Source organism: Triplophysa dalaica, chromosome 5 (genome assembly GCF_015846415.1).
Source record: "Triplophysa dalaica isolate WHDGS20190420 chromosome 5, ASM1584641v1, whole genome shotgun sequence".
NCBI lineage: Eukaryota > Metazoa > Chordata > Actinopteri > Cypriniformes > Nemacheilidae > Triplophysa > Triplophysa dalaica.
In genome coordinates, this window is record NC_079546.1 from 21,913,873 (window position 1) to 21,931,672 (window position 17,800).

At 40.2% G+C, this 17,800-nt stretch overlaps 3 protein-coding genes across 3 annotated transcripts in view; all 3 read left to right on the plus strand.

The window, feature by feature from the left end:
- Window positions 1–4,798: 4,798 nt before the first annotated feature.
- Window positions 4,799–5,248, plus strand: LOC130420430 (histone H2A-like). The gene has a single exon (XM_056747715.1). The coding sequence runs from the start codon at window positions 4,799–4,801 to the stop codon at window positions 5,246–5,248; it is 450 nt and encodes a 149-aa protein (XP_056603693.1).
- Window positions 5,249–5,997: 749 nt separating this feature from the next.
- The window catches only part of LOC130421320 (uncharacterized), a 503,144-nt gene continuing 491,341 nt past the window's right edge, over window positions 5,998–17,800 (plus strand). The window contains exon 1 of the mRNA XM_056749141.1: window positions 5,998–6,290. Coding sequence (XP_056605119.1) covers window positions 5,998–6,290 — 293 coding nt within the window. The remainder of the gene's footprint in view (window positions 6,291–17,800) is intronic.
- On the plus strand, window positions 6,683–7,753 carry LOC130421350 (histone H2B-like). Its single transcript, XM_056749181.1, has one exon. It carries the CDS (start codon window positions 6,970–6,972, stop codon window positions 7,342–7,344), a length of 375 nt encoding a protein of 124 aa, XP_056605159.1. The 5' UTR covers window positions 6,683–6,969; the 3' UTR covers window positions 7,345–7,753.

Sequence of the window (17,800 nt, forward strand, 5' to 3'; positions counted from 1 at the left end):
CTTGGGGCCGCTGCCTTCTTCGCCTTCTTGGGGCTCTTCGTTGCCTTTTTAGCGGCGGTGGCGGCAGGTTTCTTGACCTTCTTGGGAGACTTCTTTGCGGCGGTCTTCTTTGCCGCTGCGGTCTTCGGCTTCTTGGCAGCAGCAGCAGCAGCGGGCTTCTTCACTGCGGGTTTCTTTGCTTTAGGAGCGGCTTTCTTCGCTGGCTTCTTAGTCTCGACTTGTTTTTTTTGAGTTTGAAAGATCCTGAAGCACCGGTTCCTTTAGTCTGGACCAGTGTGCCTTTAGTCACGAGGCTCTTGATGGCGAGCTTGACGCGGGAGTTGTTCTTCTCCACATCGTATCCGCCGGCGGTGAGAGCTTTCTTCAGGGCGGCCAGAGACACACCGTTTCTCTCCTTGGAGGCCGTCACGGCTTTAACGATGAGATCACTCGCGCCTGGACCCGCTGTCTTGGGTTTGGCTGCAGATTTCTTCTTGGGCGCTTTCGCCGGCGGGGCTGCTGGAGCTGGAGCGGTTTCTGCCATTTCTCTGTTCAGATCTGTACTGTCACACTACAGTTGATCAATAATGCGGCGCTGCGCTCTTAAACACTACATGAGAACCATATAGACTCAGCTCGACCTGTCGGTGCCTCTGTGAGCCGCAAACTCTTGTGTTTTCTCCTGCGACATTTCGAGTTAATATCAGAGTTTTAAAATCATTTGACGGAGTGAAAACAGCGTGAACACAGAGCAGAGATCCAGAGCTTTATTCACAGACTAAACTACACGACAGTAAAGGGTTTATTATTTCACTGTTACATTAAAAACACGACCAGCATCGATCTCTGGAGAAAAACTGCGCGTGAATTTCATGTGATTTGTTTGTGTAAACATTGATGAAACATTAAACATGTTTTCTGTTTATTTAACATACATGTAATAAATGACTTGAGTTAAGTTAATGTCATTCAGGGACTTGTAAAGTGTTTCATACAGAAGTTGTTTTGATCAGATTGAAACACACGAACACTCTCGAGGTATTTGTGTGAATGACACAACGCTGTTTGTGTTACTGATGTGTAGATGTGTTATATTCAGACTGACGAAACGATAAAACGGAGAGTAAATATGGATTAAATATAATAAAAACTAAACCTTTTTGTCCAGTATTGACATGAAACCGCTCACACATCGAATGATCTATGTGTGTGTGTGTGTGTGTGTGTGTGTCTGTGTGTTTTCTAGAGATGGGAAAATTACTGTTTGTGTTGTATTTATCTATTTCTTTTTTTCTTACAGACAAGTAATCTAATTGCAGTCAGTCTTGGGTTCTGAATGATTGAAACGTTAAAACAGTTATTTTTGTAATTTTATTTAGTGTTTTATCTTCTGTAAATTCTTTTTTTTTTTTGCAGACATATTGAACACAAGTACTCTTAACTTTAAATTATGAGTCTGTCTGTAAAAGAAAGCTCTGAATCGGTCTTGTCTTGATGTCTTTGGCATACAGTCATGGCCAAAATTGTTGACACCCCTGACATTTTTCCAGATAATCAAGTATTTCTCACAGAAAACTATTGAATTAACACATGTTTATTTCCATTGTGTGTATAGGAACAAAACAAAAAAAGGAGGGAAAAAAGCAAATTTGACAAAATGTCACACAAAACTCCAAAATTGTGCTGGACAAAATTATGGGCACCCTTAACTTAATATGTGTTTGCACACCCTTTGGAACAAATAACTGAAATCAATCGCTTCCTATAAGCATCAATAAACTTCTTACACCCTCATCAGGAATTTTGGACCTCTCTTCCTTTGCAAACTGCTCCAGGTCTCTCATATTGGAAGGGCGCCTTTTCCCAACAGCAATTTTAAGATCTCTCCACAGGTGTTCAATAGGATTTAGATCTGGACTCATTGCTGGCCACTTCAAAAAGCACCCAGAAATGGATGGCAACAAAGCGCTGGAGAGTTCTGAAGTATGTTTGGGGTCATTTTCCTGCTGGAAGACCCACGATCTCGGACGCAAACCCAGCTTTCTGACACTGGGCCCTACATTGCGATCCAAAATCCTTTGGTAATCCTCAGATTTCATGCACAAAACAACCCCAAAACATCTTTGAACCTCCACCATATTTGACTGTAGGAACTGTGTTCTTTTCTTTGTAGGCCTCATTCCGTTTTCTGTAAATAGTAGAATGATGTGCTTTACCAAAAAGCTTTATCTTGGTCTGATCTGTCCACAAGACGTTTTCCCAGAAGGATCTTGGCTTACTTAAGTACATTTTGTCAAATTGTAGTCTTGCTTTTTTATGTCTCTGTGTCAGCAGTGGGGTCCTCCTGGGTCTCCTGCCATAGCGTTTCATTTCATGTAAATGTTGACGGATAGTTCGCGCTGACACTGATGCACCTTGAGACAGATTGAATTTCTTTGAAACTTGTTTGGGGCTGCTTATCCACCATCCGGACTATCCTGCGTTGCAACCTTTCATCAATTTTTCTCTTTCGTCCACGTCCAGGGAGATTAGCTACAGTGCCATGGGTTGCAAACTTCTTGATAATGTTGCGCACTGTGGACAAAGGAACATCTAGATCTCTGGAGATGGACTTGTAACCTTGAGATTGTTGATATGTTTCCACAATTTTGATTCTCAAGTCCTCAGACAGTTCTCTTCTCCTCTTTCTGCTGTCCATGCTTAGTGTGGCACACACAGACATACAATGACATGACTTAGTCAACTTCTCTCAATTTTGTCTGCTTTCAGGTGTGATTTTTTATATTGCCAACACCTGTTACTTGCCCGAGGTGAATTTAAAGGAGCATCACATGCTTGAAACAATCTTATTGATCCACAATTTTGAAAGGGTGCCAATCATTTTGTCCAGTCCATTTTTAGAGTTTTGTGTGACATTGTCAAATTTGCTTTTTTCCCTCGTTTTTTTTTTTGCTTTGTTCCAATACACACTAAGGGAATAAACATGAGTATAGTAAAACATGTGTTAATGCAATACCTTTATGTGGGAAATACTTGATTTTCTGGAAAAATTTCAGGGGTGTCAACATTTTTGGCAATGACTGTATGTTAAACTGACTTGTTTTAAAGATTAATCTTTTATTAATTAAACTGCTTTATTCAGTCACTATACTGTCACAATCTGAATCTGAAGGTGCTTAAATGTCTGAAATTATACATAGACAGGAAATGTGCTAATTTAAATGTCTTCATTATCAACTAATATATTTGTATATGTATATAAAAACGTTTTTGAAATGGATGACTTTGACTAAATAATGAAATAGAGCAACCATAAAAGCTCAGATGAAAAGTGTTGTTTAAAAAGCATCTTATAGAAACCTCAAGTAGTTGATGATAAAATAAATTTCTGCAAATTTCATGCAAATAATGACTACATTGAAGATGTATATAACAGGTTTGTAGCAGATATATAACATTTTTTATTTGATTGTTTAGATTTTTTCAGTCACAACATCTTCAGTCCACAGTGGCCTTTTTCTAAATGTGGAAAAAATACAAATAAATGATGAATTAAGTGTTTGAAAACGTTTGACCAGTAGTGTACATTACATTTTATAAATATGTGCTTACATTTACATTTATTCATTTAGCAGACACTTTTTTATGAGGTAAACAATAGAAGCAATTGAAAGAACAACAGGACAACAAAAAGCTTAAGTGCAGTAAAACTGGTCTCATAGTTTAACTCAGTATACAAAGATAAGATTGTTTTTTGATAGAAAAGAGACAGAAGTCAGAACTGATGGATCAGGTGTTGACAGATGAGATGTGTTTTCAGATGATTCTTAAAGATGGACACAGAATCTGATGATCTTGTAGCAGCGGTCAGATCATAACACACATGTGGAACAGATCCACAGAAGATGAGTGAGAGAGATTTTGGACCTTTTTGTGATCACAGCACAAGACGTGGTTCATGTGTAGAGCGCAGGGATCTGACTGGTACATAAGTCTGTATGAGCGAGTGAAGATATGGAGCTGCAGAACCAGTGGTGGTCTTGTAGGCCGAGAGCAGAGCTTTGAGTTTGATGAGAGCGACTACAGGAGTCAATGTAACTGAATGAAGAGAGGAGTGATGTGTGACATTGATTGAATTTCCCCTTTAGTGTGTGTTGATAAGAAAAGAATGTGGTGGCATTTCTTTATTGCAGGACAAATATTTTATATTATAATCTTTAAAGAACACAAATAATATAAGCCTATTCAATAAACTTCACCTCCTTCATCTCTTTAGCTGCCTTGAGACTGCAGAAGTGTAAACATGTGACAGAGTTGATTAAACTTTAAATGATAATCAGGAAATAATTGACTTAATGTGAAAGAGAGATGTGACTTTAAATGATAATTCACCCCAAATTTAGTAGTCTGTTATCATTTACTCAACCACAGGTTGTTCCTCCAGTTTAAATTTGCAAATGGGGGATGAGATCTGTTTGGATACTGAAATTCTTCCAAAAAGCATCCTTTGTGTTTAGCCTAGTGTTAGTTTTGGAACAATCTGATGGTAAGTAAATGAAGACAGTTTTTTATTTTTGGATGAACTATCACTTAAAGTTTTCTCATTATATCAAAACTGTTGTGCGTCACACAGCATCTGTGAGGAGAAAGAGGGGGTTGGGCTGTTGGGAGTTTGGAGGGAAGTTGGCTGATTGGTTTAAAAGTATTACTGACTCCAACCAATAGTCAACAGGCAGAGGGTTTGAAATATTGAGAACTGCAGAGCAGAAGCTTCGTCTTTCCTTCCCACCTACTAAGTAAAATTCCACAGCTGAAGAAAATGAGCGGCAGAGGCAAAACCGGCGGTAAAGCGAGAGCTAAGGCCAAGACTCGCTCCTCTAGAGCGGGACTTCAGTTCCCCGTGGGTCGCGTCCACAGACTCCTCCGTAAAGGCAACTATGCGCACCGTGTGGGTGCTGGCGCCCCAGTGTATCTGGCCGCCGTGCTCGAGTATCTGACCGCTGAGATCCTCGAGTTGGCCGGAAACGCCGCTCGTGACAACAAGAAGACTCGCATCATCCCCCGTCACCTGCAGCTGGCGGTGCGCAACGACGAGGAGCTGAACAAACTTCTGGGCAGAGTGACCATCGCTCAGGGCGGCGTTCTGCCCAACATCCAGGCCGTGCTGCTGCCCAAGAAGACCGAGAAGCCCCGCCATGTCCAAGTAAACGGGCGACAGTTCCGTTTCAAACCAAAGGCCTCTTTTAAGAGCCACAAACTTCACTGCTAAAGATCGCTGCGATTCCTGTGTCCTCCCGGAGGTTAATTACAGACTTAACTGCACATTCTGCTTTTCAATTCATAAACCTGTATTGGATTTGTTACTGGTCTGATGACGACAAAACGAGTCTAATGTTCAGTCAAACCGCTGAAGAATAATTGTAGTCTCCCGAGTCATGTATTACCGGCTCTCGTAAATAGAAGTTGAGCGCTTGTGTCAGTAAATGTGTTCATGCTGCACTTTTGATGAGATGTGAAGAAATGTTATTTTGAATCTTAGGCGATAATCTTTTTATCGTGACGTCACGTTTGTTGATCTGCAAAAGTTGCAAATTTCTGTTCAGATAAAATGACACGAGTATAAAATAAAGAAGTCAGGAGAAATATTTATAGTTCAATTTTATTCTGTTTCTCTTAAAATCTTAAAAGTCACGCTTCTTTGTACATTAGATTATGTTGTACTCGGGTAGAATAGAACAACGCCGAGGTCATGGGTTCGATCTCAGGGGATTAAACACTCAGAAACAAATGTATATGATAATGTGATGTACGTCACTGTGGATAAAATCATCTGCTAAATGCATAAATGTATATTTACTGATTTACTGAAGGAGCGGTGAGGAAACTAAAAAAAGTGACGTGCCACTAGCACCCGCCCTCGCACGCGTGTGTTTCAAATAGGTCCTGTAGGTATCATAACAAATTTTATCCGCTGTCCTTAGTTAAAGCATAACGTTTGTATTTGTACTCTCGAACATCATGTCTGGAAGAGGCAAAGGCGGAAAGGGACTCGGAAAAGGAGGCGCGAAGCGTCATCGTAAAGTTTTGCGTGATAACATCCAGGGCATCACCAAGCCTGCCATCCGTCGTCTCGCTCGACGCGGCGGAGTGAAACGTATCTCCGGTCTGATCTACGAGGAGACTCGCGGTGTGTTGAAGGTGTTTCTGGAGAATGTTATCCGTGACGCCGTCACCTACACCGAGCACGCCAAGAGAAAGACCGTCACCGCCATGGACGTCGTGTACGCGCTGAAACGACAGGGACGCACTCTGTACGGCTTCGGAGGTTAAACGCGTTTATTCTGAAGTTATACATTGAACACAACGGCTCTTTTAAGAGCCACACACTGTCTCACTCGAGGAGTTTAATTTCAGAAGTTCTATCATCAAACGAAATGCAGTGAAAGTCACGTTTTATTATCCCGGTTTTGTTTCTGAGATCTCGTTCTTTATTAACTGATGAGATTAATCTGTTGTGTTAAACGCTTCTCTCGAAGAAGAAGAAACTCCATCATATCAACTATATAAACGTAAACACGCCCAAAGCTGCTGAATAAAGCATAAAAGGGTGAAAAGATTTAATGCTCGAATCTTTAAGTGACTTTGATGACACGATGACGTAATTCTGTTCTAGTGTAGAGTTAATACAGAAATAAACGTTTTATTCAAATTCGATAAAGAGCGGGAAGTGCAAACAAAGGAAACTGAATCGCTTGTGGGAGGGTCATCTTCAAACACGAGACTGTGGGCGGGAAACACTTTCATTGGCTCTCTATCTGACCCGTCAAACTATGAGCTGACCAATAGAAACATTTTATAGGTTCGGCCGACGAAGACACGCAATCAGACAACAGGCTCCGTTACGCTAAACATTTGCATGTGGGAGTGAATAAATACCACAGCGACGAAACTCTTCAACATTCATCATTTTCTCATCTGTGAAGAAGCATCATGCCTGAACCAGCCAAACCCGCGCCCAAGAAGGGCTCTAAGAAGGCCGTCACCAAGACCGCCGTTAAGGGAGGAAAGAAGCGCAGAAAGTCCAGGAAGGAGAGTTACGCCATCTACGTGTACAAAGTGCTCAAGCAGGTCCACCCCGACACCGGCATCTCTTCCAAGGCGATGGGCATCATGAACTCTTTCGTCAACGACATCTTCGAGCGCATCGCCGGTGAGTCGTCTCGTCTCGCGCACTACAACAAGCGCTCCACCATCACGTCGAGAGAGATCCAGACCGCCGTGCGTCTGCTGCTGCCCGGTGAACTCGCCAAACACGCCGTGTCCGAGGGCACCAAAGCCGTCACCAAGTACACCAGCTCCAAGTAAAGCGCCGCTTTCATCCGCCGCACACAAAGGCTCTTTTAAGAGCCACACACTTAATCCTTTAAAAGAGATTCTTGTTATTGTAAGCATTTACTGTGTTTGTGTATTATGATTTAAATTATGACGCGTATAAAATGGCAACCAACCATTTTATCATAAAGAAATCATGTTTAAAAGTAAATATAAGGTTTGACTTTAGTTATTGTTGCACGATTATCGCAGAAGGTGGCGGTATTGTACCGGATATAAACTATCAGAGTTCGGTCTTCAGCTGCTTTAAGGCTGAAATACACTACAAGACTTTTGCTCAGTTTTCAGTCTGGACTTGTTACAGAAAGTCTGTGTCAGTCTGCAGATTTGATCAGTTTGTGTGTTTTTATCTGAAACTTTAATAAAGTCTGAAAGTGTTTGATGTCTAGTTGAGATTCTTGTGAAGAAAATAATCCAGTTGCTATGTAAATTTCACAAAACAGCTATATTAATTTATTAAAATCTTTTAAAATCATTTAAGTGTTTTTTTAGTAGGACATATTAAAAAAAACATTAATAAATGTACATTTTAGAAAAAATAACTGTTGGATTTTTTATGGTTTTTTTAATGAAAATAAATTGGTATTTAACTAACAAATTATATTTTTAATATACCATTAATATTTAGGTGAAATCTAATAGATGTATTTGAAGATCATTTACTTGTACTGATCCGTGTTAAAATCTAAATATATTAAGTAAATCCTATAAATTATCTTATTGATTTAACATCAACAAATAAAATCGAGTAACATTCGCGGCTAAAGTGATCACGTGCGCTACACGTCTGCGCGCTTTCCTCAGCAACAAGTCTACACATCTGCTCTCCGCGCCTCGGAAATCTTGGTAAGTAACAATTAGTCGGCTAACGTTAATTATACGAATGTTTGTAGTACTTTTTCAAATAGTTTAATATTAAGAAATTACTATTAACGGTTTTTGTATTTACTTCAGCTAAGGAACATCGACTACCTCCACTTCGCGGCTAAGCGGGAGCGAGCTGAACGGTCTCTCTTGAAAATCCTGGTAAGTTACGTTAATCAGCTGCATATTTTAGGAAAACTATCATCAAAATATAAATCAACTGTGGCTTCATGTTCGTGTATAAGTTACACAGCAGTGTTACGATAGTTTTCACAATGTTGTCGCAGCCGTTTGTATTGTAAGCTACCAGTGACATATTTTTTTAATGGGTAACTTGGTACTCTTTGAATCACCTTATATTTATTATTTCAACCGACAAAAGTTAATACAGGATATTTGATTATATAACGTCCTGTGGAACGTTTATCATGGTCTTACAACTAGACGTGGGTCTCATCAGCTGTATAGGCCAACATTACATAACAGGGCCCGTTTGATATTCGTGTGATATACTGGACTCCGAGGATTAGTGGCGCTGTGGAGTTTTCATCGTGTGCGTCTCAACCTTTATGGGGACGCGAACACACAAACGACGATATTTTCAAAACCGCGGTGTTTTCTATACTGTTTGACAATTCCTCCACACGCAGACGCAGTACCCGTCCAGTGAAACCGAACCTTTCTGAAAACTGCCAGAACATTGTGAACAAAATGTAAATGTCCTTAATACACAGTCAAATCATCATAAGGAAGTCTTAATATGAGCCCTTTATTCTGCTTTACCACTATGAACAATAATACATATGCTTTTCATACAAAAGGATATGGACGTTTTCTGTTGGTTCAAATTAATTCAGTTATAATTTGGTCCGGTGTATTCAGAGTTTAAACAGTCTCTTTACTTCACTCTTAAAGCTTCTAGGCTCTGCCTCTTTTTAAATGATGTTTAGAAACCCAGACCGCTGTCACTTGAAGTTTAATGCAAAGACAGGTAGTATTTTAAAACTATTCTAACACATTTACACATATTTACATTTCTGTACAAATTTAAACACATTTAAAAACTGTTCCACAGAATTCTGCAAATGTTCCAAAATTTAAGCACAGAATTAACAAAAACATAAACAGATTCCGTATGACCGTCGTATTGAGTAATGTAATATCCCACTGAAATGAAAATAAAATTGCACATCATAATTTCTGTGAGTTAAGTCTAATAATTAAATTCTAGGGTGATTTAAGGTGTGCCCCTAAATTGTATTTTTTGATTCTGTAGTGAGTCAGGGTCCTATCCATTTCCCAAATTCATATACCTGATATTCTGATTCACAACCTAGGAGTAGATTGAGATGCAGCTATGGTGGCGTAGATAGTCATCTTATAATAGAGGTTAATTCAAGAGCTACTTACTTGCATTTTCTTATGAATTTTAATTGTATTATTAAATATATTAAATTTCTCTTTTACAGCACCTACGCCAAAGAGATAAAACATTGGAGGTAAGTGTCATTCATGTTTTATTATATATATTATATGATTGTGCAAACATTGAAAAGGGGCTGTTATATTATGACAAAAAACAAGTGTTGATTATTAGCTCAATATTGTAATAGCAATTATTTATTGTTGATTAATTGATTTTACATTGAATTTTAAAAATGTTGTATTACTTAATGATGCAGCTGCATGTCATATTCTTGAAGAAAATAATAATTGTGGGGGTTATGTTGCTACAAAAAATCAAAAACTAATGGCTTCAGGTCTCTGATTCGCCACTGTATGCCCAAACACACTGCCGAAACGTACAGAAATGAGGACAAATGGACAGCTGTTATTGAGGCTTTTGGCAGTCATGTAATTGTTTCAATGCATTTGAAATATTTATTGTAATTAATGCATACGAACAACAGAGTTTTGTGAAACCCGAAAGCATGTGGGCACTCTCACTCAGAAACTCCAAATATGGGTCACAGAATTAGTACAATTTACACACGTAGTTCTAGGAAATGCAAAAGTGCATGTTGTATAGCTGTTCTTTAAACCTTTTCAGGTTTTTATTTCAGTATATTTATGATGTTGTTTGACAAGAGTTGCTTTTTCAACTGCACATAATAAACAGTTCAATCTCTTAGTGATTTCAGATTGTCCAGTACTTCCTACTGATCAACCAAATGTAGTTTACGGAAGAGCTGTGCATAAAACACAGATTCGAAGCCATTTCGATTTCAGAATTGGTTACAGCCCTGAAGCCTGTTTTATGAATTTTTATGACTAATAATTGGATATCCTAAATACACAAAATAAGGGTAACATTACAACTTGCATCTGCACAAAAGCATGTGAAATTTTGGTAACACTGTTTTCATCCCTTCTTTAGTTTGTGATTTATGGGATGGCAATGTAAGCTCTGCACTTTTGTGGCTACACGTAAAGGTGCTATTCTCAAGCATTAACGGCTGAATCATGGTACCTTTGGTCGTGGATATTCAGTACCGTGTCTTCATTTAAACTGTCCATGCTCCTTTAAGACATGGGGTGGCCTGCGTATACACTTGCATCGATGTCACAATTCACAGGAAACTAAGGATTGTGAAGTGCTATCAGTGGAATCTTTAAAATGTAAACTTTGTGACTCACTTTATTTCAACACAAAAGACTACTTTAAACACATCAATTCCCATTTGAAGTCACGAAACTGTACAATGTGTTTTCAAAGGATGCAATTTTAAGACAAACATATGTGCAGCTTATGCAACACACAGAAATCACAAATCCTGGTCATTGGAAGATTTTGAGACTGATTTGATTGCAAAACAGCCAGCTTCTACTGACTATGAAATCAGCTCTCCAGTGTCACATGACCATGTGGACATAGATAACACCGAATAATTGGATTGTGAAAGGGATGCTTCAAGCAAAATAGCGAAAAATATTGGTTCTCTCTTGTTAAAACTGGAAAGCATCTATAACGTCTCTGGAAAATGCATTGATGACCTGGTGGAACAGCTTCAGTTTATTTGCACGTCATCTACTCAGTATGTTCCAAAGTTAGTTGATGATATATTTACAAAGATTGACTGTGCTGTTGATCAAGACGTTTTCAGAGAATTAGTAGATAAACTGTGTCACTCTAATCCTTTGAATGTAGCCTTTTGTCCTAAAGGTCCTTTCTCTACAAAATTGAAGAAGGAAAAGTTTTATTTGCTTTAAGGTTTCACACGTCTCCTCAAACTGTGGTTATACAACTAGTGGTACGTGATGGGAAACAACAGAAAATGCAAAACTACAATACAATTTCAGTTGTTTAACAAGCCTCCATGATTGATAAATATGGTATACATCTCATCCTATGTGTAATTATAAATAGTTGTATGTGTTATTGTTGTTTATTTATCATTGGTGGATCTTATGGGCAGCTCAAACACTGAGCGGGAGCAGACAGACGCTTGTGAGTCTCTGACTCTCTCTCTTCAGATGAGCTGCGTGTAAATTAAGTTTCTTATGTATTTCTGCACTTGAAGCGTTGTTTAAAGCTGTTGTTATTGCTGTAAAGTGCTCATTCGACATGTGTCTGCATCTACTCGAGGTTAAATCAATGAAGCGTGCGTTGAGATGTTCTTTGGAAACGCAACATTGACAAAAGCCGCTGCAGTAAAGTGTAATTCTGTTGTTTATATACATCAGTTCTCTTAAAGTATTTGTGTATTTATTTATCTTCTGTGTTAAATATTCTTTCCACATTGTTTGTCTTTAATATAAGTTTGTAGGCTTTCTGGAAGTCCCCACAAATTGGGGGATAATAAATCCCCCATGAGAGTTTACAGAGCCGTGTTTACTGTGCACTACTGAAAAGTATTTGTGTCTCTTCATCTCTTCATGTGATTTTCTATGGCGGTCATGAGGTGATCCTTAGAGTTAATTTTATTAAAGGTGGTACAAGATCTAAAAAGTTTGAGAAGCACTGCAATAGAGGGTATAAAAGTGATGTCACTTCCCATGTGACCATGCCAGAACACGCCCCCTTGAGTGGCAAAACACTCTGCAATAGCTGCTTACAATATAAGGTCACAGCCTGAGAATTGGGACACAGCTACTGAGTCCTGACAATGAGTGAATGAGGAACAGTTTGTGTGTCATCATAGTATGTTGAAGTGTGCGGTGAGGTCTGGTGCTGGGGGTGTGGCTAACAGAGCATCTGAGTCCGTGACAGAGATCATTATCAGACATTTTATTCAGCTATTATGCAATATCAAAACATGTTTGAGCCAGAATTAACAGATATAAATCAACACACAATTTAACTACGTTACACAAATGCAGTAACACACATGCAGTTACACAAACCGTCAGACTCTGTTGACATATTTAAAGTAATAGTTCAGGAAAAAATGAAAATTCTGTCATCATTTACTCGCCCTCAAGATGTTTCAAATCTGTGTAAAATACTTTGTTCTGCTGAACACAAAGACAGAATTTTGAAGAATGTGTGTAACCAAACAAAAGATTACTATAGTCAATGGTGACCCAGAATTGTTTACTATCCCACATTCTTCAAAATAACTTCTTTTGTGTATAAAGGAAAAAAATACAGGTTAGAGCTTTTTGAAGGTGAATAAATGATGACAGATGTTTCATTTGGGGATGAACTATCACATTAATATAGAAAAGAAGATATTATAGACAGTTGTGGTTTAATGGTTAGGGAGTCGGACTTGTGACCAGAAGGTTGCAGGTTCAATTCTTAGGGCCGGCGGGTAACAACTGAGGTGCCCTTGAGATTTTATTCCAAAACTGCTGACATCACTGTGTCTTCTGGATGAGCGTTCTGAGTCCTTCTTCTGTTTTCTGAGAAGATAAAAGTCAATAAAAGTGATGAAGTTCTGCTGTTTGTTTTCTGGATTGTTTCAGGTGAATGTGATGATGATGATGATGATGATGAAAACTCACGCGCTCTTCCTGCACAGATGATCTGAAGAAGAATGACAGTAGGAGCAGCAAACACTGACACCTCAACAATCACTAGAATCACTAGAAGACACAAGAACACCATTAAATCCATCAAACTCTCAAACACTACACATGAGAAACAAACACAAGATGAGTTCAGTGAGAGTTTCACTCATGTACTTATGTAACAGGACACATGGACACAATCGACACTTCATACCTCTTATTATTATTGATGTTGTAGTTGATGCTGTAAAAAATAAAGTTTAGCTTAGATGAGTCATAATGTGAAAACACACACACACACACACATGGCAATGATATACCTTGTTGTTGTGTAGTTTCTGTTGTGTTAAGAGTTGAGAATCTCTCAGGGTTTGTGGTGGTCACTAGAATCTTGTTTGAATCTGTAGAAGATGATGAATGTTCAGAGACATCATACTGTAGAACATCACAATCATATTTCATGTTTATGTCATTTCTTCATCATCAGTACAGAGTTTAATGACTGAAGTCACTTTGAGTTCAGGACACTCCTGTCAGAGTGATGTCTTACCTGTAAATCTGACAGTATATGTGACTGAGGTCTTGATGTCATTCTTGTGTTTGAGCACACATCTCAACTCTGTGTTGTCGTCTTCATTCACGAGTGTTGTAGTCAGAGAGATGATACAGAGTTTATCTGATCTAATCTGGAGTCTGTCTGTAGATCAACATCAGTCTGATTCATCCACACCAGCTGAATCCATAATAACTGAACACATAATCACAGACATATGTAAACAGCTGACAGGAGAGAGTGACAGATGTGTTTGCTCTTATCTCAGTCTGTGATGATGATGATGATGATGAAGACACTGAAACACAAATCACACAACACACTCTCAGTACTCATGAGTTTCAGTGAAAACACAAGAGATAAAGAGAACTGTGATCTGAAGTTAAACATGTGTTCATATAAATGAAGAGAAACACTGACCATGAAGAACATGTAGATAAACACGTGAATCAGGTCCATGTTGACGTCCATTCACATATTGTCTGCAGGTGTAAAGTCCACCATCATGTTGTGTTGCGTTATAGATGTTGAGAGAGCAGTCAGATGTCAGACTCAGTCTCTCAGATCTCTCTGTGTTATTCTTATTTATTCCTCCAGTAAAAACTTCTACTGCTGATGATCTTGTATAATTATCGTAGTTCCATGTAGTTGAGGAGCATTGATGAAGAGCATCATTACAGGACAGAGACACACTTTCACCAGAACTGATGAACACATGAGTGTATGCTGCTTCACTCACACCTGAAACATCAGATGACATCATTCATATTAATACATCACAATATATTCAAACTGTTCAATATTTATCTCTTATTATAAAACAGTCAGTTCTGGTCCTTGATTCCGATTGGCTGAGAGGAGATCTAAGCCGTTATAAAATACCCCGATTTATAACAGCTGACTGCACAACATAACCTAAATATGTTGTGCAGTTTGCATTTGTTTGCGTGTTAATATTGGGAGATTTGGAAGGTGTGTCCTGCTGAATTCAATTGCGTGATTGTGAGTATTACAGTCTGCACTTCGACTATTGCACTTTATCTATGATCTTTATTCAATTCTCTTTATTTATCTCGTACATTTCTTCATTTTTTAATATGTGTTTTCAAATCCACACTGTCATTACATCTCGTAAACCAATGGTAACTCGCAGAAGGCCACGCATGGCTAATCCTAACAACCTGCGTACTCTTTCAGCATCCAAAACTACCTCTATTACCTTTCCTATTGGTTTATGGAACTGCCAATCTGCTGTGAACAAGGCAGATTTCATCACAGCTATTGCAAAACATTCTGGTCTTTCTCTTTTAGCACTTACTGAAACCTGGATCAAACCGGAGGACACTGCCACACCGGCTGCCCTCTCTAATAATTACACTTTCTCCCACAGCCCACGCATATCAGGGAGGGGCGGAGGAACCGGTCTACTTATTCCTAACGACTGGAAATTTAAACAGCTGGCACCCTCATGCAACAACACCGCCTTTGAGTCTCATGCTGTCACTGTCATCCACCCTGTTAAAACACATGTTGTGGTTATCTATCGTCCCCCAGGGCACCTTGGACTCTTCTTGGAGGAATTGGATACACTTCTGTCATCATTCCCCCAGGATGGTACTCCTCTGGTGGTACTTGGAGACTTCAACATCCACCTGGAAAAAACACAGGCTGCTGACTTCAACAACCTGAGTGCGTCGTTTGACCTCAAGCGAGTCCCCACTTCAGCAACCCATAAATCTGGTAATCAACTTGATCTTATCTACACACACTATTGCTTCACCCATCACACCCAGGTCACCCCGCTGCACACGTAAGATCATTTCCTCATCACTCTTGATCTCGACTTAACTTCTCCAGACACTACACATGCCTCTCCACTGGTCACATTCCGACGCAACCTACGATCACTCTCTCCCTCCCGCTTATCCTCTGCGGTCTCTGCTACTCTCCCACCCTCTAAACAGTTATCTCTTCTTGATGCTAACACCGCCACCCACACCCTTTGCTCCACATTAACCTACTGCTTAGACATCTTATGCCCTCTTAGATCTAGGCCATCTCGTGCATCTCCTTCTGCCCCCTGGTTATCTGATGTTCTCCGTGAGCATTGCGCCTCTCTCAGCTCTGCTGAGAGAAAGTGGCGCAAATCAAAAGAACCCACTGACCTCTCTCTCTATCAGTCTATTCTCTCTTCCTTCTCTGCGGATGTCTCCTCTGCGAAAACCCAATACTACCACACTAAAATCAACAACTCTCCTGACCCTCGTACTCTCTTTTAAACCTTTTCTGCTCTCCTTTGCCCGCCTACCCCCTCACCTCCATCAGACTTAACAGCTGACAACTTTGCATCGTTCTTTGTAAACAAAACAAGCACCATCAGCAATCAATTCTCTGTGCCACCGCCTATGGACCACAGTCAATCCCCAGACACATGCTTGTTCCCCTCGTTCTCTCTCCTATCTGAAGAGGAAGTTTCCAAGGTAATTTCATCTAACCACCCGACTACCTGCCCTCTAAATCCCATCCCCACCCATCTCCTCCAGGCCATCTCTCCATCGGTTGTCCCCTCTCTGACTCACATTATCAACTCGTCTCTCACCACTGGCACATTTCCTACACTCTTCAAAGAGGCCCGTATTACACCACTACTAAAGAAGCCTACTCTTAATCCTGCACTGTTAGAAAACTACAGACCGGTATCCCTACTTCCCTTCGCTGCTAAAACCCTAGAACGTGTTGTATGTAACCAGCTCTCATCCTTCCTCACCCAGAACAACCTACTGGACAGCAACCAGTCTGGGTTCAAGAGCGGTCATTCCACTGAAACAGCGCTGCTCTCTGTCATTAAAGCCCCGAGACTGGAAAGAGCCTCCTCTAACTCATCTGTTCTCATCCTACTAGATCTATCTGCCGCCTTTGACACTGTTAACCATCACATCCTCCTGTCCACTCTCAAGGCTATGGGGTCTCCGGAATGGTGCTACAATGTTTCAGGTCTTACCTCTCGGGTAGGTCATTTAGAGTATCTTGGAGGGGTGAGGTGTCTGTGTCCCAACATCTCGACACAGGAGTCCCACAGGGCTCAGTGCTTGGTCCGTTGCTATTCTCTGTATACATGACATCCCTTGGCTCTGTCATTAGGAAACATGGCTTTTCCTATCACTGCTATGCGGATGATACACAACTCTACCTGTCTTTTCGCCCAGATGATCTGACAGTTTCTGCACGCATCTCAGCCTGCCTAGCCGACATCTCGCTCTGGATGAATGGCCATCACCTACAGCTGAACCTTTCAAAAACAGAACTGCTTGTAATCCCGGCTGATACAAAGACTTATCACAACCTTTCCATTCAACTGGGCTCATCAACCATCACACCTTCCAGAAAGGCAAGAAACCTGGGAGTGGTGATCGATGATCAGATCAACTTCACCGAGCAAGTTGCCAGCACCGCCCGGTCCTGTAGATTCATCCTCTACAATATCAGGAAAATTAGACCCTTCCTATCAGAGCATGCTACGCAAGTCCTAGTACAGGCTCTGGTCCTGTCCAGACTGGACTCCTGCAATGCGCTACTGGGTGGACTTCCAGCTTGCACAACCAAACCTCTACAGATGATCCAGAATGCTGCAGCAAGAGTTATCTTTAATGAACCGAAGAGAGCACACGTCACTCCTCTACTCATTAAGCTACATTGGCTCCCTATAGTCGCTCGCATCAAATTCAAGACTCTGCTCCTGGCCTACAAGACCACTACTGGTTCGGCACCACCTTATCTTCACTCCCTAATACAGACATTTGTACCTGCCAGATCACTACGCTCTGCAAACGAACGGCGTCTTGTGGTGCCATCCCATAAAGGTAAAAAATCTCTCTCGCACACCTTCTCCGGATCTGTTCCACCTATATTGAATGTTCTGCCCGCTGCTACAAGATCTGCAGAATCTGTAGCCATCATTAAGAAACACCTGAAAACACATCTCTTCCGCCAACATCTGACTGATCTGTTCTGACTCTATTTTCTTCTCTACTCTTTTATACTCTACCCAAAAAAAAAAAA

Excerpts from the sequence above, each read along its gene's own strand:
- LOC130420430 (XM_056747715.1), top strand. The coding sequence starts at position 4,799 with ATGAGCGGCAGAGGCAAAACCGGCGGTAAAGCGAGAGCTAAGGCCAAG.
- LOC130421350 (XM_056749181.1), top strand. The coding sequence starts at position 6,970 with ATGCCTGAACCAGCCAAACCCGCGCCCAAGAAGGGCTCTAAGAAGGCC.